This window comes from Drosophila montana, unplaced genomic scaffold (assembly GCF_035044405.1).
Source record: "Drosophila montana isolate Dmon_TW-CO22-7 unplaced genomic scaffold, ASM3504440v1 contig_402_1, whole genome shotgun sequence".
NCBI classification, from domain to species: Eukaryota; Metazoa; Arthropoda; class Insecta; order Diptera; family Drosophilidae; genus Drosophila; species Drosophila montana.
Genome location: NW_026998739.1, coordinates 253,775 through 279,938, shown reverse-complemented (window position 1 = coordinate 279,938; position 26,164 = coordinate 253,775). Strand labels below are relative to the sequence as shown.

Below are 26,164 nucleotides of genomic sequence, written 5' to 3'. Positions count from 1 at the left end.
GTTTCAATTGTGATAATAAAAACAGATATTAAGCTAGAATAATTTCTAGTTATCAACAGTCTATTCCATAGATAAATATAGAAATATAACGTTAATATATACATTTTACAAAGCCTACTTTTTGGAAGCTTAAAATATGGCTGTCAACGGGAACGAAATTACGCAAACGTGGTTGAATTTTATTTAACATATCATGTAACACCACACAATGACCCACATGGAATGCCATTCCGTTTGTCCTAGAAAAAATGCCCTTCAATTATTTGCCACATATTTTTTTCCACAGGCACCATTTTGAACATTGGGCGAGGCTGCAAGGAAACGAAACGAAAAAAATGTATTAAATATTTCATGTTATTTAAAGTTCATTATAAATGGATGTTCAGCGTAAAAGAGATTGACGGATGGGAGGAGGTGGTAGAGAATGCAGCATTTATATAACTGCTCCCATTAGTTTCGTATATTTATTTTATTTAGTTCTTTTTTACTCTTATTTATGCGTTTGCAATATTTCAGTTTCATCCAGCCGCAAGTCGGGCAAGCAATTAGCAAAGTTTTACAGTTCAATTGTGCGGCAGATTTTTGCAATCGTTTTGACAGTTTGGCAACGCGCTTGAATTGTCATCAGCAACCCACAAAACAACCTTCTGGCCAACAAGAACAACAACAACAACAAACATATAAATTAACTTTTACTGTGCAGCTGTTGATACTTTTTGATTGCTATCACTGCACAAAATTGGGAGTTGCTTTGCGAGCCATGTGCAGAAATATTTTTTGCATTTTGAATGCAGTTGAAAACTCTATTTCAGACAATGATGACAGCCAACAATCCACCCAATGCGGGTGACAACTTTTCTCATTTTCCATCTGCATACATTACTCTCTCTATGTGTGCGTGTGCGGCGTGTGAGTGTGAGACTTTTCCACCTGGTTATTTCTCAAGTAGGTTCAAGAGGCTTGTTTCTTATTCTTGTACAAGTTATTTAAATTTTCTAGTCAAATGAATTGTATTGAAAAAATAGTTATCATTCGATATCTTACATCTTAAAGGAAATCGTATCAGGGATAATTTTACTTGCTAATCGAAATGTACTATATTTTACTATTTTATTTTATACATACTTACGTTGGCACTCGTTTTGTTATTAATAAGTAAAGAAATAAATATTATTAATAATAATGGAATTAATCAACAGAAGCTAACGCAATTTCATAACAACAGGGACTGTAAACTTAACAGAACAGATGCAATAACAGATAAAAGTCAATTTAACAGAACTTAACTTAAGTTGGAATACCAAAACATAATTAAGAAAAAATATATTTTGTTTTAAATAATTTCTTAAACCTTCCGGATTATGAAAATCTAAAGATTTTATATTAAATATCGACGTGTCTTTTAAGACTGACAATTTCAAAGCGTAGCTAACTTAAGTATAAACCAGGACAAAAAATGGAATCAACTGACTTAAATTAACTTTCCATATATGTATATTCTGATTTTATATGTTGACAACAGTTTCATGTCGTCTTACCCTTAGTGGACATTTCGCTTACTAGCTACGACCCAGTTATTCTGAATAACTGGCGTTGTTCAACACTGTCCTGCTACAACTATGCCGAACAATACAAAGTGGGGGTGGTAGCGGGTGTGAGAGAAATAAAAATACAAACATTGCGCACAATAGTTGAGTAAAATAAACAAAACTTTTCGCCTGCCCGGGCACATTTGAAACTTTATTCATGTGCATCGTTTGCAGTTGTTGCTGCTGCTCTGTCATTTTGTTGTTTATTTCAGAAATAAATAAAATAAAATAAAAAAATGAAAATTGAGAAAAGTTTTTTAGTTATTTTCTTGTTTCTAGCTCATTTTTAGTTGCCTGTTTACTGCTGAGTGAATATTTCAGTCATTTTTAATATTTTTGTTGGAATTTTTTTTGCGTACCAGTTCCAATTGCTGGAATTTGCTTGACTAAAGCAGCTGCAGCTCCTTTTTGGCATAGTTTGCATGCCTTCAGAGTCTGTGATTGAAAGGCATTTCTGGCTTTTTTGGAGATGTGATTTTCGCTCTGAACATTTGTTGCATGTCACATTGTTGCTGCTGCAACATAGTTGTTGCAAGTAGTTGAAGCTGCTGCTTTTTGGTTCGGTTCGGCTTACAAATGTTGCAACGTGCAACTATTAAATAGTTTTGCAACAGCTGCCACTTCCATCCAAGGAGCTGTAGATGCTGCCACAAGAACTTTTTGCTTTTGTGCCACTTAAATGTAACCCAAATTTCCAAAAGTCCCAAACAACTTTTGCCCTGTTCCTTGCCGCTCCGTTTTAAACAAAAGTCAATTGTTTGTTGTTGATTTGCCTTGTGCTCTGGAACGGAACAGAGAAAATGAATGAAAAGTGTCCAAAGATATTCGTTTGAATATTCTCACTTTGGTTTCTACTTTTTAATCAATGCACATATTTTGTATATTTTAGCGTTTCGTATTTCGCAAGCAAGTAAATACACATAAATTCCATTTCCCACTTAATGTCTCTTGGGTAAATATTGATTTCGGCCACTGTTGGAATTGGAGTCCGCACAATTTCCATTTGGTGGAATTACAACCTATTTATTGCCTATTAATTTGCCCAACCAAATGCGGTCCAGAGCCCGCTCCCGCTCACCCATGCCTGTGCCTACTACATAAATCTTAGTTTTGTTCAATCGAATGTATATTATTTGCCAAGTAGAGCATTTCACAAGACCATTATGATATCAAACATTATTAATATATAATAAATAAGGTAAATATCAGGCATGGTTGCCTCAAGTATTTGCTTGACTGCCTGTGATCGATGTTGTGCTGCCTGTGCGAACATTGTCAATACAACTAACTACATAACATACATCCATTTATTTATCTATCTAACTATCTACCTACTGCATTTCATTGAAATTAACAAACATCATAATAATTTCCTTACACACAAAAAGCTTTTGTTGTTTGACTATTCTCAAGGAAAACTTTTTGTCTACATTCGCACTGATTAGAAATACAGTCGTTTCTCTTGGCTTGTAGCTCATTATAAATGTTGCTCCAGTATTCAGGTGTATTTTAGACAATAATGCATTCAATTTGCTTGCACATGTTTGAATAAGATGCATCCAGTTGTGTTTAATTAATAGTTCGAAATATTAAAGTCCTGAAATGCCTTATGCAAATGAAGTGTGCTTACTTTTCTTCTTTAACTTGTTCCCCTTTCCACAAATAGAAGGTACATATGTACATTGCTTTTAGTATACACTTAATTATGAGTGACATTTTCGAGATCTGAAAATTGTATAGGAATCGGATCATGAACACAGAAGTTATTGAGGAATTCTTCTTTATACACATATTTGTACAAATGTTGTCCGATGCATATTTCTATAGCACTGTACATTTTCTTGTATACATTCTCTTGAGTGTGAATAGAAATAGAAATATTAAACAAATTAATTAGAAAGGGGAAAAAAGCACTCATCAACATGGCGTATAATTAACGCCAAGCAAGTTCAAATTGCGACAAATTAAAAGTGGCCAGAAAATTGTGCCTATAAAGGAAAATAGAAAATATAAATTAAAAGAGAGCTTGTCAGGAACAAAAAAGAAGGAAAGGAAAAACGTTGCTGAAAAGTGGCCAAGCAAATCGGCGTTTTATAAACTAAATGAAGGCAGCTATAAAGTAATTTAAATGTCGACCAGAGCCGAGTCGAGAACCAGCTCGAAAAGGACGGCTTACACACATTTAATGAGCGCCCGAGCTCAGCGAGAAAAACTCGTTAACAGCACTGGACACAAAAGAACTTAACGGCAAACGGTGAGCAGGGAGAAAGAGGACGAGGGTTCCCGAATAGCGCAGCATAAAAGAAAAGGTAGCAAAGTTGGATGAAAACCCAGTGAGGGACGCAACTTAAAAAAAAAGAGGGATAATCATTTGAAAGGTCCTGTGAGCGAGTGCGCGAAGGGGCTGCTTGGGGCAGCCGATCAATGTGCACCATTGTGTATGCGCTGTCAACGTCGGACGCTGGGCGAAACGCCAATCATTCAACTGATTAGTTTGATTTTAGCGTTACGTTATTTCCGTAATCAATGGAGCTGCAATGGAAGCGACCAATCGAATGGACAGCGCTCCGATGAGTTGGCTTTTTTTGCAGAAAGTGCTCCTAGACAATGGACTCCAGGGGCTACACACACACACACACACACACCCACACGCACACACACTGACACACACGAAAGACAATAACAACTGGTGTGGCAGTAATTGGGCGCTGAGTACTGCAGGTTGTTGTTGTGTAGAGAGGCGGGCGAGAGGGCGTGCCACCACTCCGGATGTGGGCCGCGCGTAACAATTATGGACGCGGGACCGACCCAGCCAAAAAGTAACCTAACCAGCACTAATTGCTTGACTAGTTAGCATTTGGCTGCACAAGTTTCCCTATTCCTTTTATTTCTGCTTGTTTTTAGTTTTCTCTTTTTTTGGGTTGCCAAATTGAAATATTGATTAAGTTATTTTTGGGGCAAGGACTGCTGCATGCTTGTGAAATGCGGAAAGCGGCAAAAATGCATTAGGCATTGCGGACATTGTGTGATATGGTTAAAAATTCAATGTGTTAGTTTTGAAAAATAGATTTGCTAAGTATATTTGATCAAAGGGGCTAAATGATCAAACGGAACTTTATAAATGTATAAAGAAAGCTATTTGAGGACAAAGTAGAAACTGCAATAAGGAATTTACGTTTTAACTTTGAAAAATGATATGAACTTTTTATCGTGAAATAACCTTACAAAATTATATTTATTATCAGGGATTTTTTAGTTATTTTTTTTTTTAAAACATCAAGTCAGCGTTGATACTTAACAAACTGAAAGTTATTAAAACTTAATACTTAAAATACTTAATTTTGTTATTATATTAAAAAGAAGAAGTCGATTCAATATATATTATATATAAATATTATATTAAAATATATATAATATATTATATCAATATATATAATGATATATTATAAATATAATATTATTATTGTTATTGAATTTTCAATTGCTTTGTTTTACAATTTTTTTTTTATTTATTTTTATTTAAAAAAAATAATAACATATTTTTAAGCCTTGACCATTTGACAAAGCGTGACCCAAATATACCCCATCGGTCATTATACTCGAAATTTCTTACCAATTCTAAGCCAAATAAAAACAAAACAATATTATATACACTTTTTAATTAATCCCTTAAATATTAGACGTTGGTTAATAAAGGAGCTGCTTGCAACCCGTACACACTTGCATGCTAATGTCCTTTGGTTGCTGCTTGTGGGGCTTTTATATGCCGTTGTTACTGACGCCCAAATGTAGGCAACTGTATTGTTTTTCTGGTATCTCAACATTTTGCACGAGTCACGCCCATAATCCATAAGTTAAACTCGCAGCTTAGATGTGTGTGTGGGCTTAAATGTTTGTGTGTGTGTATATGTGGTCGCTAACCGTGTCTGTTTGACCCGCTGAAGGCGTGCCACACCCACCGCCCACCTCCCGTTGCCGCGCTGCGGTTTGTTCGGCCAACAAATAAACAAAGTGCACGGGTGGCAACAAAAACCGAAAACCAGAACCAGAAACCCAAATCGCACGCTTCAGTTCTAAAGGGTTAAAGTGGCTTTAAACGACATGGGGATTGGGGCCTGGCCCGTGTCTATGGCAAAAGAGGCGTGTATTTTGTTAACAATTTATGATTATTTTTACTTGCTCGTGTGCCTTTTTACTTTACTTTATATATCTTCTACTCCCCCATTTGTTTGGCCTGCCAACTACTGACCCGCATTTATGCAGACGAAAAAAAGGTTAAAGGTCCTTTCGGTCTTGGGATGGCGAAATATATTTTGCATAAATAGAAATTTTCGTTTAGACGAAGTCTCCCAGACGCCGTTGCCGCTGATGATGTGCTAATCCTGACACACTAAAATTGCTCATACGCCACGTTGGCCAGGGACAACAGTTTATGCGCGTGTGTGCTCGAGTGACCTTCTTTGGGCTGGGTAAGGCAGGGCGGGGCCAAGTGGGCGCCGCAGCAACATAATCATTTCGATTGAATGTGTTTTTTATGATGACTTTATTTGCAACATTTTACGATTGTTTGAGGTGCTTAAAGAGACATTGTGGCTCGATAGGAAATTGGAAACGCCGGCGAAAGTGGTAAATTTGGTGAAAGGTTGCCTGCGAAAATTCTTGAAGAATATTCTGGCAATGCGACCGATGCACTTGTTGAACACAAGAATACGAAATTTTCTTCTTACGCTGGATCTTACAACTCTGCCTGGTACACTTCTTGTTTTCTTTGGTAAGAATTTTAAAATACCATTCTTGTTAATTTAATAAGTGATTTAAGCCTCTATAATTTGTTCAAATGATGATCCGATCGAAAACATATGCAAATATATGTTATTCATTTAGTAAAAATGGTGTTATTGCTACTTTTTTATCGTTCTTTGTTAGCGATATTTAAAAGTTTGCTGGTTGCGAAGTTCAAATATTTTATATGTGGTAGTATATATTATTCACTTACAATTTAATCTTCCTGCCCTTTTTATGGATAAGCGGGAGAAAAATTATGAAATCATCGAGAATGCAGACATAACAGAATCCTATTTAATTGTTTAAAATTAAATCTAAAATATGAGTGCATTTTTTTTTTTTTTTTTTAATTTTCTTAGCTTTATTTTAATTTTCCTGTTATTAAGCTGGCGAAGCTTCTAATACTCAGATACCATAGTTTTTGGCATTAGCAAAATAATTAATAATTAAAAACCAACATATAAACCATAAATTTGTTATATATATTATAGTTTCAAAAATGGCAACTTATTATTAATAGATCAACCAAATAGATATATTTATCAATCCCTAATTTTATTAAAATTTACTAAAATTACGCACTGTAATTAATTTACAATTTCTTATTTCTAATTTTGAAATTGTGTTGGCATTGCTATTGTTTCCTGATTTTAACACTTAAACAATTTTGTGCACATAGCATTTGAATGCTAAAATGTAATAACACGTTAACAAAATAAATTGTTATTTAGATGTGCAATTTATTCCAATTTACAATTTGCAATATCACAAGGTATGAAAAATTTAATTAATTTGTCTTGTGGATGAAGGCAAATTTCTCAGCACTAATTTGGTTCGTGCTTGGCCTGCTGTTGATTATGTCTAATAATTTCTGATTGCTGTCCAGGCAGCAGAAATTCATTAAATATTGATTACAGATATGCCTGGATACAGTTTGTACAGACAGTTGGTTTTGGCCTGCAGCTGGGCAAATTATATAAATACCAAGTGAACCAGCAAAAAGGATGTCGCAGGATAATATCAAACATTCAGTTCATATCGTTGCTCAACGCTTCTGTTAATTGCAATTTAAACTTTGGCATTTCAACATTTTGCATCGTTGCATTTCCTATCCTTGTGTTCGTCCTTGTTGTCCTTGTCATATTTGTTTTTGCCGTTTTCACAGCTGCAATGGCCGTTGCCTTCCAACTATTTTCGGGCTATTTGCTCTTTCTGATGCCTAAGACCGTGTCCGTTACTTGTTAGATAAATGCCTTAAATTTCTGCCAAATTAAATGAAATGCTGTTATTTCCGTTTATTTGCTTGAGATTTCCACAAATCCATATATATATGTCTATGTCAGTGTTTGTTTTTATATTATTTTACTTGCATTGGTAAATGGAATTTTGCATTTGGTCAGCTAAAGGCGTCTTAACAAATTCTTCAGCTAGTCCTTGCTGATAGTCGGGTTAAGCCATTTGTTAGAAATTTGTTTCAAATGGCATTTCTGTTGAACTTGCCGCAAATTTTTGAATTGGTTTTAGTTTTTAGTAAGCATTAAGTTTTACTTATATGTACATATTTGAAGCTTGACAGCAATTACATTTACATTAGATTTACACAGTCTTTTAGGCATATATTAGAGCATAAAATTGGCAAGTTTTAATTGAATTAATCGAAACTAATTTATTTAGATAAACAAATAGCCGTCGCAAGAATTTTGGTAACACGTCGCCAAGAGCGTAACATTAAGTTTTATTTTAAAGTAAACATTTACATAACATTTATCCACAGCAATTTAACATAATGCAAAGCTGTACGTGAAACCCATTGCTGTTAAAAATTAAATTTTTAATTCAAAGTAAAGTAATTAAAAGGGTTGCATTTTTCGAGCGACACAATTATAAATGGAATCTGTGTCTGTCGTTGCTCTTTACATTTTGTGCTCGTTTTCAGCTATTTCTGGGCATTGTTGTTAATAACTGTTGTTCATATTCATGCAAATTGAAAAATCTCGGTCAAAAAGCATAATATGCAGGCAGCGTAGCAGAATCAGTTGCTTTTCGCCCCTTATTACGTGCCCCAAACTGCTGAGGGAGAAGACCCAACAAGCGTTGACAAAGCGAATACGCACTGAAAACCACACGCGCACACTCACAGATACACACACACACACACACATGCAAACCACGAACCGAACTGCAACTGCCGCCATTTTCATTTCCATTTCATTCGCTTTGTTAACTGCTGGGATTACGGTTTCGGGCTGTTGGCCTACGGTGCGGTGCGGTGCGGCAAGGATTGAGTTTTGGGCTTGTCATTTGGTTAGTCGAAACGTCGCTTGCATACAAAGCACAACATAAATTCAATATAATAAACATGTGATGCCCAGGACACAACCTACGCCCAGCCCGGCCCCCTCGCAGCCCCATCAAAAATCCTTAACAATTGCAATTGGCTAAACAATAACATGGCAAGCCTTCTTGCCTAGTCGCTGCTGACCCAGTTATGTAACGCCCACTAAACGAAGCGCTTTTATTTTATTTATTTATTTTATTTTTTTTTAACTTGTTTTCAGTTTATTGTAATACACACACTCACATACAACGCTGTGCTGATGGATGTGGCATTGCCACATTTCTCGTTGACTCTCGCATTGCTTTAAACTGAAGTTTTGCCCCGAAGTTTAGCTGGTCTGAGCTGTTGTGGCTCTGGCAAGTGAAATTGCTTGTAATGCATTACAAGGCAAAAACTTTTCTATTGCCTGCTTTGAGGAGTGCCTCTTGCCCCCAACCCTGGCCAAGTGTCTGTCTTGTGTCGCTTTACTTATTTTGAAACGGCTTTGTCGCCAACTTGCCTGCAGTTGGTAGCTGTCCCTCGACCTCCCCATTCTCCAACCAACCCAATTTGGTTTGGGGTTTGAGTTTAGTTCTGTCAGATTATTGGCTGGTTTATGCCATAGTGCCTTCGACTGGGAGCTCTCGGCGTCTCTCGTCTGCCTTTTGCCGTTATCTCTCGATATGCAGCTTTTTTTTGGGTAAGGGAGCGGCAGCGGTCAACTTTGTCTTGATTATTTTTGCAATCAATGTCGGACAAAGTTTTGCTCAACTCTGGCGAATTTAATATGGTAATTATTTGTGACCCAAGCAAAAAGCTAACAGTTTGCTGCAGCGGCATTAAGACTGCAATTTGTTGGTTTTAAGTCAATTGGGTATTAAGGACATAGGCCCCCCACAGACTAATAGTGCCTGACGTATGTGTTCGTATATATATATATGTATATATATATATATATATATATATATATATATTTATCGGATTGTACACGATTTTCTTCACAGTGCACAAGTATTTTAAAACTTATCAACTCGTCCTGAAAATGTAAATTTTGTCTTTTAAAATATTCTGAGAAACGAAAAGTTGAAAGAAACTCAATTTCATTTAAGATTTCATCTGCATTAAAAAAAACACAATTTTAAATACAGACTCTTTTTGAATAAGTATGTCAAACAAATTTATTATTTTAAAGCTGAATTTGAATAAAAATTAAAAAAAGCATAACTATTGAGTAACCTGAGTGCGCAGCAATCAAAGCTATTAAATATCATCGAATATTCTTAAAGATAATATTTACAAATTTATAAGGAAATTATATCGAGATTTCTCTAATACAACATTTTAGTAGCTTATCAAGCTGCCTTTTCTTAACCTCTACGCTTCACTCGTGCCCTTATTAGGCCCCCATTTTGATCTCTGAGAGCAATCGATAATTTTCTGTAAATTTTGTAGAAATGTTATGTGAACTTCTGCACCTCGTGTCAGTTGTTAATAAGTAAATTGAAGCAAGTTCGCAGAGTTTCAGTCATGTTTATGCAAATTGACAGCCAGAGCCTAATGGCAAAATGCTCTCAACCCGGCTGCCGCACCAAACCTCGCACAGTCTGTTGCACAGGAAATTCACAGACAGCCGTCTAATTTGCATGGTGCCACCCGCAACGAGGAACCACCCAACCATGTGTGCCACTCCATCAGGCAACCCAATTTTCAAATTTCACACACTCAGCCACGCAACACTTGAGCGGCTTATTAACTAAGCTCAACGTTAACCGAAAAATGCTTTTAAATGCTTCGAGGCAGGAAAACGTGATGTAATGGAGGGCGCCAGAAAATATTACGCATACGCTATGGCAGCCAGCACTCATTACTCATTACGCATACGCCGCATAATCCTCTGATTGCTTTTCTCATTTTTTATGCACTCTGGCAAAGTTTTTGATATCTAATTTTGTTATCACAAATTTCTATGCGGTAAACAGAAAAAACGAAAAATATGAAAATATGTATGGCTGGCCCTCGGTTTAGGGCTCTGCAAAACACATTATCGAAATGAGTTTTTGGCTAAAACAGCAGCATCACCAGCCACAGCCGCAGCCACAGCAGCCAAAACAAGAAGCATAAACAAGTCTTGAACACTGACGGGCAGGGGGCGGGCACAGCATACTCGTGCCCCTCGTCAGCTGCCATAAATACTAGAAATATGTTGGCTGACAAGCACACAAACAGGATAGTGCGAAGTGTGGACAAATCTGTGCGACATACACATAAAAGGATAACACACATGATATACAAGTATTTTTCAGCTTTAATTCGAATGCGGCTGGCATAAAAACTACAATTCAGTTAAATACAATTCTTTTATACACTGTGTACACTACAAAAACAGACTAAACTGGGATTTAAACTGACAGAGCAGGGGATTATTGTACAGCCAATGCAGTAAGATCCTTGTAGGTGCTTTAAATAAGTTGGCCTTTATACCGCCAGGAAAAACTCGTAATGTGATTTATGGGCAATATAAATACATTTTATATTTGTACTTAATTAACATCATTTATTTACAAGTCATTTTAAAAATCTTTGGCAAAATGAATCAACTGAAATGTTTTACAAAACACCCTTGACTCGCACAAGGAAAAGGCTATAGTTCCGACTTCAAGTTAACTTATAAAAGTGTAAAATTTTTGCCATGCCCACCGACGCCCTCACAAACCAAAAAAAAAACAAAACCGTAAATTTTCTCTCCAATTATATTATTATTATTGATATTATTTATATCAGTTTCATTATTATTATTATTTTTATTATTATTAATATTATTATAATTATTACTTACTTTCACTCATATTTTCTCCAAAATTGATGAGCAGAGGACAGGACATTTAACCGCCACACTCTTGACTGTCTTCCTTACTTTTTTTGCTGCTGTGTTGCCAACATATGGCTTTAACTCCTTTGTTGTTTTTATTTTCATTTAAGCTGATTTACTTTTCACGGCTACTGAAATCGTTTTGTGTTCGTTCGCTTCTGTTTTTGTCTGGCTGCGCAAAATGTCGTAAATGACTTGTAAAATGTTTAAAACCATTTACGATTTTTTGCTTTTATTTTTATTCAAATGACAAACTATTAATATACATTATATAATAAAAGACAAAAACATGCATCTAAACATGACACAATGCAATTAATAAAGATGTCAGGAATTTTAAATATAGTCAATAAGTCTCATAAAACAAGTAAGAGGCTCTATTCGAGAGCTACCGACTAGGGAATACCCTGAACCCTCTTCTACCAACACCAAATGCAGCTCGAGCTACGCGCTCGTTTGCTTCAGCAGTACTAAAAATTAATTTAAAAAAAAAGTGTTTCCTCAATAGGGCTCGAACTCGTAACAGACCACGCTATTTGCGACTGCCCCTTCTCAACAGCCACACAAACAATTGAGTTTCAATGAAAAAAACAAAAAAAAACGAATTAAAATAGCACAAAAAACAATACAATCGCAATTGCCGTGCTGTTGATAGAATTCCCTTGAATGTGTGTGTGTGTTTACATGTATACAGAAGTTCTTGCAATTTGCGCTATCTGCCGCAAACACGAGGCCAGCCAAAACACGTTTTCTTTAATAACTTCTGTGTTTCTTAACCGATCTTGATGACCTTTTCAACAGTAAATCTTATTGTACAATAGAATATTTGTAAATTCTCAAAAAGTCACTTGCATTAAAATTGTGGCTTGAATTTGTGGGCAAAACATGTTGCTTTATTAATTTGATTTATAGCTTCGTGGTGGCAGCGGGGAGGTGGCCATAGCTATAAAATGAAAGATACTTAATATATATATATATACTATTCTAGAAGCAACTTATCAAGATTGGTGACTCTAGCTCTTAAAATAATAAGATTTGCTAAAAAAAAAATGGGATATCAATATATCAATACATTCGGACAGATTGACGGACATGGCTAGATCAGACTCGACTATTGATGCTGATCAAGAATATATATACTTTATGGGGTCGGAGATGCTTTCTTCTGTCTGTTACATACATTTGCACAAATACATTGTACCCTTTTTACCCATTTTAATGGGTTCAGGGTATAAATATAGACTTAACATCAAACATTTTTTAAGCTTATAGATAATATGATGCTCTGTTTCATATTATACATCAATAAAGAATAATATGAAAAAATTGTTTAAGCTACCCAACACAGCAAAAACATTGATAAGCTTTGACTTTTGAACATTTTAAAATTAATATTTTAGAAATATACCGAAAGAAGCGGTCAAAAATATTGAGCTGATAATAATAATGTCATCTAAATTCGATGATTATTTTTATTGACGCAATGATTTTTACGACTTGAATGCATATATGTACTGGGAACAATCAAAAAGGTTTTCTTGGCTTGATTCGCAAACAGGTCTCAGTCAGTTTATGATTTCTAACGCTGAGCAACGGTTGCAAATCTCGAATTAATTAGCTGAAAATGGGAATATATTTTAAGCAATGGGCACTTTTATTAATGCCCTTACTAGTTCAATCAAACGGAGTATCGACAAATGACTCGGTTGGTGTCTCAAATGTAATGTCAATTATTTGGATTCTAATTTAAAGTTAAACGCAGTGCACAAGGGATTCGAGAGAGAAGGATTCGGAGTGCGGAACCTACTGCTATAAAGTGGTTAAACCGCTTCTTAGCTACGCAGCCTCTATACGAGCAAAGGAAGAACAATTCCTAGATTTAGAGAGTAAAATCAATGAGCAAAAGGCGGTTATATTAAATTTGGACCTTCAACTAACTCATCAAATCGACTTGACCACCTCGTATAAAAGCAATATTGCACTGTTACAGAAACAACTCGTCTCAAATGATGTTCTTATAACTAATTTGCAATCCAAAGTTAATTCGGCAGATTCCCTAATCAATGAAAAAGATGAAGAATTAAAGATATCGCGATCGAAGCAAAAAAATAATGAATCTAATGTTGCCAAGATCAAACAACTTGAATCAAAACTCTCAGAGTGTGAAGCGATGTCTATAGTCTCTTTAATGCGACAATGATGAGGCTACGGGTAACTGGCCGTATTTACGAGTCTGGATGGTGGTTTTCTGACTGTTATAACTGGTGAACAGTTCCGAAATGATCTAATTTTAACACCAGCTTATCTATAATTTTTTTTTGTAGATGGACGATACACATCGGAAGATGTTGGGATCACTGGGAAAAGAATAGGTTGGAATTCATGGCAACTGAAACCTCTTAAGTTCAGCCAAATGATGAAGGCCAAAGTCTTCTTAAATCTTATATTCTTTGAGTTTTTAAAACAATGCTTGTTTTTAATAAAATCAATAACTTTAGGCTTAATACGATTAAAAATAAGAATATTAAATACTCTTGTAGAGTTGATCTTGGTACGATGTTGATAAGATTCGGCTTGTATGTAAATAAAACAATAAAACTAATAAGTGCTGAGTAAGGTCAATCATCTTGAAGAAAAGTTCTCCATTAAACAATGTGCCTTACGTCCGATCTTTCGTACAACGATATCTTTAAGACTGAGGGATAATTTCTCATAGAAACAAAAAGACGGATTTATCAAGGGTCGGATATTTCCTATTCTATTTAATAACAAAAACAAATAACATCCTTTACGAGGGTATAATAATAACAGCCAAATTAAAATGATTATCATTGACGTGGGGGTGAGGTAATTGTTTAATAGCTCGCCTGGCTGCTGCTCCATTGACGTCTTAAACACTGATAATAATTTTGAAAATGCAAAATACGAGATTTCATTGTTGAGATTACGCTTTACTCGTTATCGTAAGTTTAAACTGAACTCTAAGCCTCTGACTTGGGAGTTGTTGTCTGTATGTACATATAGCCCGGCAGCTGTGCTGCACCTAAGGCATTTGCCATCGGATTTTATATTTAAGCAGCGTACGAATTGGGCAGCTAAAAGCAGCAACACCGCCCCTTAAACACATAACATGTGAGGGCTACTTGATGTTGCATTAGTTTGGGGCTAACTCTGCCGACCCCCCTCCCACTTTTTTAACCATGCTTAAACTAGGCTGTTGAACTACCAAGAACGAGTTGGGGAGACGCCCACAATAGCAGGAGCAGGAGCAGCAGCAGCTGCTAATGTGCCTTTGTCTTTGGTCATGTTTTTGAGAGTGTTCGTGTGTGTGTGTGTGTGTGTGTGTATATATATATACATACATGTATATGTATGTGCCTATTTGCGCGCCTATGTGAATGCAATGCTTTGCTGTTGTAATTGCTGCTATTACAGCTGCCTGTTTGTTTGTTTGCTTGGATTGTTGCTGTTGCCTTTAAGCTAAAGACTTAATGCGCTTTGGGAGAGAAAGAGAAAGAGGGAAAAACAGACAGAGAGAAAGAGAGAGTGAGAGAGAAATTATGGACAAAAAGGGAAAATAAAAGTTAAATCAGTACAAGTACTACAGGCTCTTGACGAGGTTGAAAGCATTTCTGCGAAAGTGGAAAATATTTCCATACAAAATAAAATAACAGACTCCCAGCCACATATATGTGCATACACATGCACACATACATATATGTAAGAATATCAGCGTGTGGTACATACAAGTCTTTTGTCAGTTCCTTACATCTTTGGGCCTTGGTGACTTTGCAATTTGCTTGCTTTTCGCTTTTCAAGGAGGTTTTTCAAATTATGCACTCCACACACACACACACAAACACACACGCGCGCGCATCCTTGCTGTTACCTTTTCCGTTTAGGTGTTGTGCTGTTGTGTTTCTATTGTGACTGTGAACTTTTATATGGAGCACACTCTGAAGTGCAAACAATGTCAACATGTGATTTTCCTGCACACAATTTGCTAGTTTAGTGCAAGGCCATATTAAAAATTGAAAATCCTCCCAACAACATGTTTTGTAGTGAGGAGACTTTACACATCATTTTCAAATGTTGTACAAAGCAATATGTAAGTGTGTTGGTAGATTGTGCGTTCTGACGGAATCGAAACTTCTGTTTTTAACTTCAGTTTACTTCCACTTCCATTCGTTTCATAGTTTTAATGTTGTCTACGCAAATAAGAGCGAAATTACTCTTTGATAATATAAAAAGTTGGTAAAAAAATATGCATGCGTTTTTTGAACTGTTTTGACTGTTTTTCCAAATAATATATAATTATTTAATAATTAATATTCTGTGTAGTTACAAGAATATTAATTTTGTTTTTACAAGAGCTTGTAATAAATCACCGAATGGGCACCCTTTATTTATTTAAAAGTTTTCCTTCCAATTTAATGCGCCCCTCGCGCTGCAAGCCCTTTCCAAAAGTACGCCAATTACTGGGCACGTGCGTTAAGTCGGCAGCCCCATCAATTTACATGTAAATCGGCTCATGCTGAAAAAATAAAAAAAATATAAGAAATGAAATAAATATAAGCATGGAAAAGAAAACGGAGCAATCAATTGATTCATTTTCATTCCACGAAATGGTGAACTTGAAGGAAATTTTTCATCTGATTGGATGTTTTCCGTAGCTTTTGCTGATAAAAAAATATAAATCCAACAATAACAAATTTAAATCGCTGCGCAGCATAAAAACGAAATCGAAAATAAACCGCAATTGAAATCAAAAAGAAAAAGGAAAAATACAAAATCCCAAAAAAAGATGGAATGAAAATTATAAGCCAAATGCCAGACAAACGGAGTTTTATGCTCAAGAAAATTCGGACTAAAAACCGCACAAATTCAAAAAGTTTTAAGGTTGAATTCATTTTCTAATTATTTGCAAGTACAAAGTAAATTATTTTTAATTTACTGTTTTTTTTATTTATTTTTGATCATTTCCTACTGCCCCTTTTAGCTGCTTTTTTTCTCAGCCAAGTTTATTTTTTAAGAAGCTTGGCGCTGATAAAATGATTGCAGCGGTACGTGATTTATTGCATTTTTCTAGGATTTTATTTGACATCCCTTCGTGCGGTTTTCATCGCTGCTACGACGCTTACTTCGCTGCGGCTGCGGTCAATCCGCCCCTTAACCGCATTCTAACCAACATTTCGTTAGCGCTAAAAGTTTCCGAGTCGTGGGGCGGGTGAATCTGTCCTTTGTTTATGCTAGGGGTCTGTCAACTGACCTGACGTAAGTCTTATAAGGTTCTGAAAATTTGCAATAAAACGAAGAAAAAATCTTTTGTGCAAAACTTTGAGTTTTGCTTTGCTTGCAGCAAACAGGTGAAACTGCTTGTTAAGTTTTAAGCGAAATTCGCATAAGTATCTTCAAAAGTTGTGTACATTTAAATTAAGTTTAGGACTAAGCTCAACGATTTTGGAGTAAATAGATTTTGCTTACGCTCGTATTCTGGAGCTTGCTCTTTAATCTTATTATAATTCTCTCGTGTGGCACATTCGTTTATTATTTCCATAATACTTAAAAATTTATTAATAATTTATTTAAGTGATTAATAATAACCAATAATATAAATACATTTAATAAAAAACGTGTTTCAATAGCTTGACATATATATATTTCTAGCCTTTTCCAAGTACCAAGAGTATTTTTAGCTCTCAACGTATTTAACGTACAACGACAGAAAAGCTGCTACTTTCTTTTACTCACAGAACACACAAAATTGTAATCATATTAGAAATACATCAAAAATTGAAAAGCACAAAAACAGTTTTAAATTGCCAAAAAGCAGGCAATATAAACGAATAGCAAAGCCAGTGCCCACATCATCCATCAACTTCAGACTGTTGAAGCCCAAGCAAAAACGAATCTCAATGCATGCCCGACGTCAGGATTTTCTGGGGGGAAAGTCTTATCTAAAACGTGGCGTACTGGAAAAGTGCAGCAACAAAACAGGCAGCGCTCAAAGTGAAATCAGCTTAACGAAATTGCACACACACACACACACAAACACACACACACACACATACATGCACACAAACCGACTTAAGCCTATCAATCAAAATGAGCATATAACCACCCAAAACGCTGACCAACAGCTTAAAATATTCAACTTGAGCGCATTTAAGCCCATTTTGTGCGAGCTACTGCAACCAAATTGAATCATCATTGAGCATTTAAGGGGAAGCATGAAGGGGGCTGGCCAGAAGTTGTGGATGCTGAGTATATGACACATGCAGTTAAAAATGAATAAACGCGGACATCGAACGAATTTTCCACTCTCGATGTGGTCGCATTAAACGCTCGTTTGGCCTGACACAAAACGACGTGGATCGATTGGACAAGACATATCAAGAATTTTGGGTTAATGGAATTTAAGTGAGAGAAGAAAAAATAGAAGAAAATCGACCAGAAAGAAAAGTTAAGTTCGGTATGCCGAAAATTAAACACGCTTGGAAAATATACGTCTTAATATTCATATTTTGGATTTTATATAAAACATTCTGGGCTGTTTATTCTATATGAGTAACAGAAGTATTCCTGAATATACTGAAAACTAAAATCGTATCTTATTTTTAAATGAGAATATGGTCCGATTTGGTTTCGAGTTGTTAAGGTGGAAAGTTTGATGTTCCTTGATATAACTCAATTTTTAATCGATTTTTACTATAGTAGCAATAGAATCTAATCAGGTGTTAATGCGATAAAATGTTTTAGAGATAGCCATATATAGTGTCTGGGTTTGGTAAAAATATATTGAAAAATCAAAACGTATCGTATACAGAAAATAAATTAATAGACAAATTATATTAAGAAACATGTTTAATTTAGTTGAAAATTTAATACAAATTCAAAAAAGTTAATAAAATAAGTGTATGATATAATTTATTTGAATTTAATCCAAATACGTATATGAAAATGTATCTACCTTTATCGCCCCAGTCCGACAAGACTATATAGTGTGTTTAATGTGCTCGAAGATGCGCTCTCGAGCGCATTTCCCACGCAAGCCCATTAGAATGCACAGAGAATGGTTTTTTGTGGGCGACAGCGGCAGCTGATTGAACATTTTTCAATCAACTGTTCAGCAGCCGGCGCCCAAAGCAACTAATTTGAGTCTAGAAAGAGCAGAAGAGAGAAGCGTCCACCAGTTTTGCCAATTCAAGGCGAGATCTCTGCCAAACTGGTTTCTTCATAATACTTTTTCTGTGTTATCGATGAGCTCAAACCAGAGACAAATGAAAGCGAGAGAAAGAGAAAGAGAGGGTAAGAATTGAGAGAAATGATAAAAAAAAGAAAAGTTGTTTTCCGTAAAAGTCGGGCAATTGTCGGGCCTTGGCTATTTGCAGTTGTTTTTCATTTGCTTGGCTCCGGTGTTGGTCAAACGCTTTGCCGTATTCAATTTTTTCTTTCTTCTTTTCCCCCTCGCAGCAGCTAATAGCGAAAGTCGTTTTCAGCTCGTTTCTTATGTGGGCCAAATGTGCAGCTGCTTGCCACAAGCTAGCCGAAAAAATAAAAAATGGGCCAGCACACCGAAGGAAGCAGGCAACAGGCTGCAAGCGCGAGTTTCAGCTAGCAGCTGAGATAAGATACATATTCTTTTTGGGCAAGCTCCAAAGTTCATTTGATAAATGGTTTCACTTGTGGCACTGACTCGCATGTTTCGAGTATCTAAGTTCAGGTTGAGTTTCAGTTATCATAACTTATAATATATGCAATGCTGAGACAGCTTATTGACGATTGGAAAAACATTTTAAATTTCTTAAATTAAGTAAATGAAACGTGTTACAGTTATGATTTCATTTTGATTTCAATATACATATATCAAGCTTACGAACTGAATTGAAAATAAACAGAGAGTACTAAAGTTTACTTAATCAGATCGACGTTATTCTGAATGGATAATGATTAGTATTTGAATTTCTGATCGTACTTAAATAATCCTCACCTCTCATTTATAAGGCCAGTAACTAATTTATTTCGATTTTTAATGATGTCAATTGAGTAAAGTAAACGGTTGGGCAATCTTTGTTAGACGAGTTGTCAAAGTGATCCTAGGTTCAAGTCCCAGTCTAGTGTAAGGTTTTTAAATTTAGGTTGATATTTTAGCCGTACCATAGTGGAAAATAGAATTGTCGGAATTCTCGGAATTTCTTAAAAGTTTTTGGAATTAATATCTTGTCTCGGACATATCTATAATAATTCATTGCTGAAACTGTGGAAATATCAAGTCTCTCCCGCTCTTCCCTGATTCCCATAATTTCCAAAGTCTTTTGAATAGTCTGTTGTTAAGTCAGCGTATATTTTTTTAAATTTATGTTCAACTTTATTGCAACATTGTTTTTTTTTTGCGACTCAATTACAGGTCGATATTTTCTCCTTTTATCAGTTGTTGTTGATTAACTTACTGATTGTTGACATTGGTAACGAATAAACATGTTAATTGGTTCTCAATGATCAATAATTAACATAATTAAGTTATGTTCAACTGTTTACTTGATTCCAGCTGACGAATATAAATTATTTTTTTAATCGGGGGCAATAATTATACCCGATTCAAAAGTTTTTACCGGTAACAGCAGGGTATTACAAACAAAGAATTATAGTTCTATAGTTTGCTCAAGCATTCTGTTTAATTACCTCTCTTAAGACCGTTGGCTGTTTGCTTTAACGTTTTTTTCTCTAAGGAAATTATCCTCCATTTTGCTGGCATTCATTTTGAGCGGCGCCCACATTTCACATGCCATCGCCACCCTTCCAAAAAATTTCCCGACCATCCTGCATGCTTTTTGCGTATTTTTCATTATTTTGTCGCATTTTAAGTAATTAAAATTCCCTACTCTTGGCAGATGCATATTCACCATTCTTTCTTTTCTCTGCGTATATACAACCCAGACAGACTCTACACTTGTATCTGTGTCTTTATGTGTTCTGTATATATATAGTTGTGTTCTGTATCTGTGTTGACCGCAGCTATTCTGACGTTATATTCATTTTCCTATCGATTTTTGCGGTTTTTTGAACGCAATTAACCTTCTGCTCTTAGATTCTGCTTTGGTTTGAATGTTCCCAAACTTTTTGGCTTGATGAGCAAATTGTTGTAGTTGTTTTTATAATTGTTTTTGTTGTTGTTGTTATTGCTGTGATACCCTTCGTTGAGTTTTCCTATTGAATTTTGTCTGCTCTTCTGGTATTTCAATCGGTTTTCCCAGCTGTCGGCTTGTGTCTATTTTTCATTTGTATTTACTTTGCTAATCCTTGCCGATAATTTGATGTGGTTCTTGGATCTGTGGCCCAGTTGAGGCACCACTATTAGATTGCCAGCAAATATTTGCGGCATGCGGCATGCGGATTAGGTTCTCTACTTAGTTCGTTTCGGCTGCCATTTTTAGTGAATTTGTGGCTTTTGTGGCGGATCCCAACAGATACAAATGCGTAATAAACAACAAAGTATTAATTAAATAGAAATCGTTTTAATATTATTTGTTGGCAGTCTATTTCCCTAGGCAATCATCAAAGGCTTTAAAGTGAAAAGAAAACATCTTACAAATGTATTTGTCCATAATTATAAAAATAATCATTAAATATGCAGAAATGGTAAAGAAATTTATGGACAAAAGAGAAATATTTACAAATGCCATATGAAAATAAAAAGTCAAAAATTTAAATTAATTTTTAAAAATTGATTAAACAGTTCATTAAAACTACACACTTTTCATGTGGTATCTAGTCTCACATTTTCTACTATGTTCGAAGTTCTGTTTCATTTGACAAAGTAGCTGTCTATAAGAATTGCATAAGAATCATCAGCATTCAACGATAAATCTTGGCGTAAACCCAATTCCAATTGCACTGAATCCCAGCTCAAATCGGCTAGCCGCAATTTCAAATTAATTGAAGGCCGGAAATTGAAAAACAACGTCAACGCTGGATGCTGCTTGCTGCAACACCCCCGCATTCCCCTCCGGCCCTGGCCACATTTTAAAAATACACGACAAACGCAACGGGCACACTGGAAATTGCAACAACATTGAACGGAACACCCACAGCAGAAGCAGCAGCAACAACAACAACAACAACAGCAAAAATCGTTCGAAATGCCTCACGTTTGCTGCATTTCATTGCTATTTGAGCTTCTGTTTTGTGCGCTTCGTTTGCTGATTCGCTTAATACTTTTAACGTTTCATAGCATTTAATGGCTGTAAAAGTGGGCCAACGGACCTCAAACCAACCTCTTGCCGGTGCTGGCCCTGGCTCTGGCTCTGGCTATGTCTGTGCTTCTAGCCTTGGCTCTTGTTTTGCTGACTGTATGTGTGCCTGTATGTGTGTGCGGCGCCTGTGCGTATGCAATGCATTTTCTTGTAATGCATTTTACTTTTGCAGTTACTCTCAATGTCGCCCTGCAGCAGCACTCGTTCACTTTTGTGGGCGTGGCCTGTCGAACTTGAAGTGCAAGTGTAAAAGTGCCAAAGTGGAGCTTGTCCCTGACACAAACATATTTATTTTGGCAGATGGACTGGAAACCAAACCAGAAATGGCAGAACCCAAGCCAACAACACACACACATACACACAGAGAGAGACATATATCTGCTTTGCAGCTTGTGCAACATTTTTAATGCATTTACAAACACACACACGCGCACACCTACGAACACATACACTCATAAATGCATTACTTGTGCGCAGTTTGGTTCTGCCTGTTGGTTGTTGCCCGTTCGCTGGCTTAAGTGTGGGCGTGCCAGATTGCCTAATGGAGTGTTATGTGCCAGCTACCTATATATATATAAATATATATATATATATATGAGACTCTGCTAGGTTGAAAGCATATAAAATACTGATTGGTAGACTAACACCTTAACTGCTTGTGAAGCAATCAGGAATTGTGTACCTAAAAAAAACACAATATCATATGTGAAGAGGTTATGGTAACAAATGTGACTACGGCTTAAAGTAATAAAATGTCTAAAGGGGCTTTTGAAAATGATTTCCTTGTTTTAAAATTGTTTGAACATATTTTAAAAAACAAATTCGATCGTAATAGATATTTTATTTATTTTTATTAGAGCATTTTTTAATCAATTAAATGTTGTTTTTATGGAATATCTAATTGAAAATAAGTAGATAAATATTTCACAAATACTTTTATTTCAGTAAATTTTTCGGAGCCTAAAACTGACTTTTTAAAGTCTCTGCAGTTGATTCAACATATATAAAACTTTAGTAATTTCTAAAGTACATATTCCATGAGACTAATACTTATATCTAAATTAGTTTATAAAACAATTAAGGAAATACAAAATTAATTTTAAATTCTTTAGTATTCTTGTTCTAAAGCCAACTTAAAAGAATATACAATTATCTTAATGTTTTAAACTATGATAAAAAACTTTATATCAATTCCTTTAACTAATTATATATTTATTTTCGCTCTTTGCTATTTACAGGTCGTGAACGACTCAATGAATACATATCCCACTATGAAACACTCAACTATGATCATGAGCACATTAGAGCTAGTCACAATAGAGCGCGTCGATCGGTGACCAAAGATCATTTTGTACATTTAAAGTTTGCAGCACATGGAAGAGACTTCCATCTTAGATTAAAACGTGATTTAAATACATTTAGTGATAAGTTAGACGTGAGTATTATAAACATATTACCTTAATTAATTCAATATAATAATCTGTATTCATTTGTTAACACAAACAGTTTTATGATAGCAACGGCCCCATTGATGTCTCAACGGATCATATCTATGAGGGCGAAGTGATAGGGGATCGTAATAGTTATGTATTTGGTTCCATACACAATGGGGTATTCGAGGGTAAAATTATAACGGAACGTGATGCCTATTATGTTGAACATGCCAAACATTATTTTCCCACAAATCGCACGACGGCGACGGCGACGACGACCACCGCAACTGCATTGTCCTCGACGACAACGGGGTCCACCAGCACACTAGACAACAAAAAAACTGCCATTGATAATAAAACAGAAAAGTTCATAAATAAAAATGCTGAAACCACATCTACAAGCGCATTCCCAATGTACCCACGCAGCACTTCCGAGCAGCCAGAATCAACGACAATGTTTTCACCGACGACCACAACAAATGAGTCTGTGGATGGGGATAAAAACGCTGCAGGTGCCCAGGACGAAGTTGATTTTCACTCCATTATCTATAAGGAGTCACACGTTGAGGATGCCTACGAGAATGTGCGCGAAGGTAAGTCACAAGCGAAAATCCAAACAATTTTCTTGAAGTGAAAAATTTGCACGTTTATTATTAGGTACAGAAACGACACCACAAGCAAAATATGAAAAGCGTTGTCATATGATTTATATGCCGTGTCAAGTTAAGACTTCATTCGTTCGTTTTTTTTTTTTGTTCGAGTCAACCTTGAAAGTGTTTGATAACATTTCACTTCAGTTTTGACAGTTGAGTTGCGTCTGTCCCAAGTGCTTGCTAATAATTTTCGGGTGTACATCGTCCCAGTAAGTGGGACTCAAGTTGTCAAATTGTCAAAGGCGAAGGCTATATAAATAGCGTTATGTGCTTTGGTTAACCAACTGAAGTTTGGCAACAGTGCTGAAAAGTATAAAAATATCTAGGGATTGTTAAAAACATAAGTGGGATTAAGTCAAAGGAGTTCTAAAAGCCTTTTATTATTATAAAAAAAGAAGAAGATATAATGCGTCTAAGTTGTATGCTAATAACGCGAAAAAATATGAAAAAATAAAACTTTAATCTATTTAAACCTTAACTTAGAATATGTCTACGACTTTACTGCTAGCTGCAGGCAGAATAAGCTCTATTTATGGACGTAGCATTTATGAAGCATTTTGTAGGTGCAGAATATATATAAATAATGAAATAACTTATTTCCAATTAAGCGATAGGGACGTTATTTCATTCAGATTGAAGTTTGGCAACATTGCTTAAATTTCGGCGGTATATTTAAAAGTTGCCAAATAATATTATTATAATATTTTCTAAAATACCTGACAACTTGAATACTGAACATACGCTCAACATACTCAACATACTGAAACGGGAAAACAGGAAAAAAGTTCTTAAATGACATTTAAGGATTTTTTGTATAGTTTTTATATTTAGTAACTTATTAACTTAAGCACTAAGGAAAAACATATTTATATCTTTTATTTGAAATTTGGCAACGTTGTTGTTAACATATCCCCTGGAAACGTCAGCTGCAGCGGCATGTAACAAAGCAGTCATGTATGCAAAAAAAAAAAAGAAGAAGAAACCCTTTGCCACTTGAATGGTCCACGCTTTTATGCAACTCTGCAGCAAACTGAGGCACAGTTGATACACACAAATACGTAAGCAGTGGCAACATAGCGGCAACAATGACACTGGCAATGAAAGTTGCTGCAACATGTGACCATTGTGCATGCAACATCGTTGTTGTCATTGTGCAAACAACAACAGCTTCCCTTACAAGTGTAGACGTTCACGACGAAAGCGTGGCCCGCCTTCAACAAAAAAAAAATAACGTAGTTGTTGCAACAAAAGAGCTGCAACGTGGCAAATAGAAAATGAAATAAAAAACAAATCTAATGCATAACTAAATAACTACAACAAGAGGCAGTGGGGCAGATGTGCGAGGGAATGCCCCTAATGCTCGCGGGAATTTGTTGCAAAAATTGCATGCAATTTGACAGACAGCAACAACAACAATGAATACAACTATTGTCGCGGGCGCATTTAGTAAAGTTATGTATGTGAGTGTGCATCCGTATGCGTGTGTGTGTAATTTTGTGGGCGTGCCGTGTGCGTGTGCGTACATTTGGGTGTAATCATTTTAATGAGCTTACACAAAAGCCACTTACATTTTAGCCGGTCTCAAATTGTTGTTAGTTGGGCGACATTTGTTGCCGTTTGTTGCATTTGATTGATGCACTTTACACTGATTCTAACTGATTGTTTAACTTACTTTTCTGTGTGAGAGTGTGGGTGTGCGAGTGTAGGAGAAATGTGTTACATTTAATTAGTCCCGTTTTGGTTGCGCGCGGCTATTTAGCATATTTTGTGTGTGTTTAGACAACAGCTTGAAATAATATGTCAAAATGTTTTAAATCCCCAGCATAAATCATCCTAATTAAAAGTCTTGTTATAACTGTCATGTGAATTGAAATATCGAATTAATAATAGAGCTCTGCGGGCTGAATTTATAAAGCGTTGCCACTTAATTGACCACAAGTGAAGTGTGCCAACAGTGTCAAATGAAGTGGGGCAACACCAATGCAATTATTTTGGAAATAGTTTATTATTTAATATACGCTTAGTTGTCAAATAGTACTAGTGCTTATATCGAGTGCTTAACAACAGTATTTTAATTTCTGGCAATGTTTTCAGCTATTTAACAAATAGTGAAGTATGGCAACAGCGCCATATTTGATCCACATTAAAACATACAAATAAAATGGCACTTAAAATGGAGAATTTGTTAGCTAATGAAGGGTGTCACAACAATTTAGTATGACATGTGTATATTAGAATTCAATGAATTTAATGCAATTAAAATTT

General features: G+C 35.7%; 1 protein-coding gene and 1 long non-coding RNA gene across 7 annotated transcripts in view; both read left to right on the top strand.

The window, feature by feature from the left end:
* Positions 1-26,164, top strand: part of kuz (zinc-dependent metalloprotease kuz) — a 152,517-nt gene that overhangs the window by 89,712 nt on the left and 36,641 nt on the right. For all 5 annotated transcript variants that reach the window (XR_010438066.1, XR_010438065.1, XR_010438067.1 and 2 more), the window contains exons 4-5: positions 23,052-23,248; positions 23,320-23,839. Coding sequence is in view for 2 of the 5 variants with exons in the window: in XM_064698273.1 (XP_064554343.1) it covers positions 23,052-23,248; positions 23,320-23,839 (717 nt within the window). In the remaining 3 variants the exon portion in view is untranslated. The remainder of the gene's footprint in view (positions 1-23,051; positions 23,249-23,319; positions 23,840-26,164) is intronic.
* Positions 13,135-13,961, top strand: LOC135439238 (uncharacterized). Of its 2 annotated transcripts, XR_010438014.1 has the most exons (4): positions 13,135-13,265; positions 13,323-13,446; positions 13,551-13,824; positions 13,885-13,961. It is a non-coding gene; the product is annotated as an uncharacterized LOC135439238 (long non-coding RNA). The 2 variants fall into 2 exon arrangements; XR_010438013.1 differs by having other exon boundaries at positions 13,323-13,824.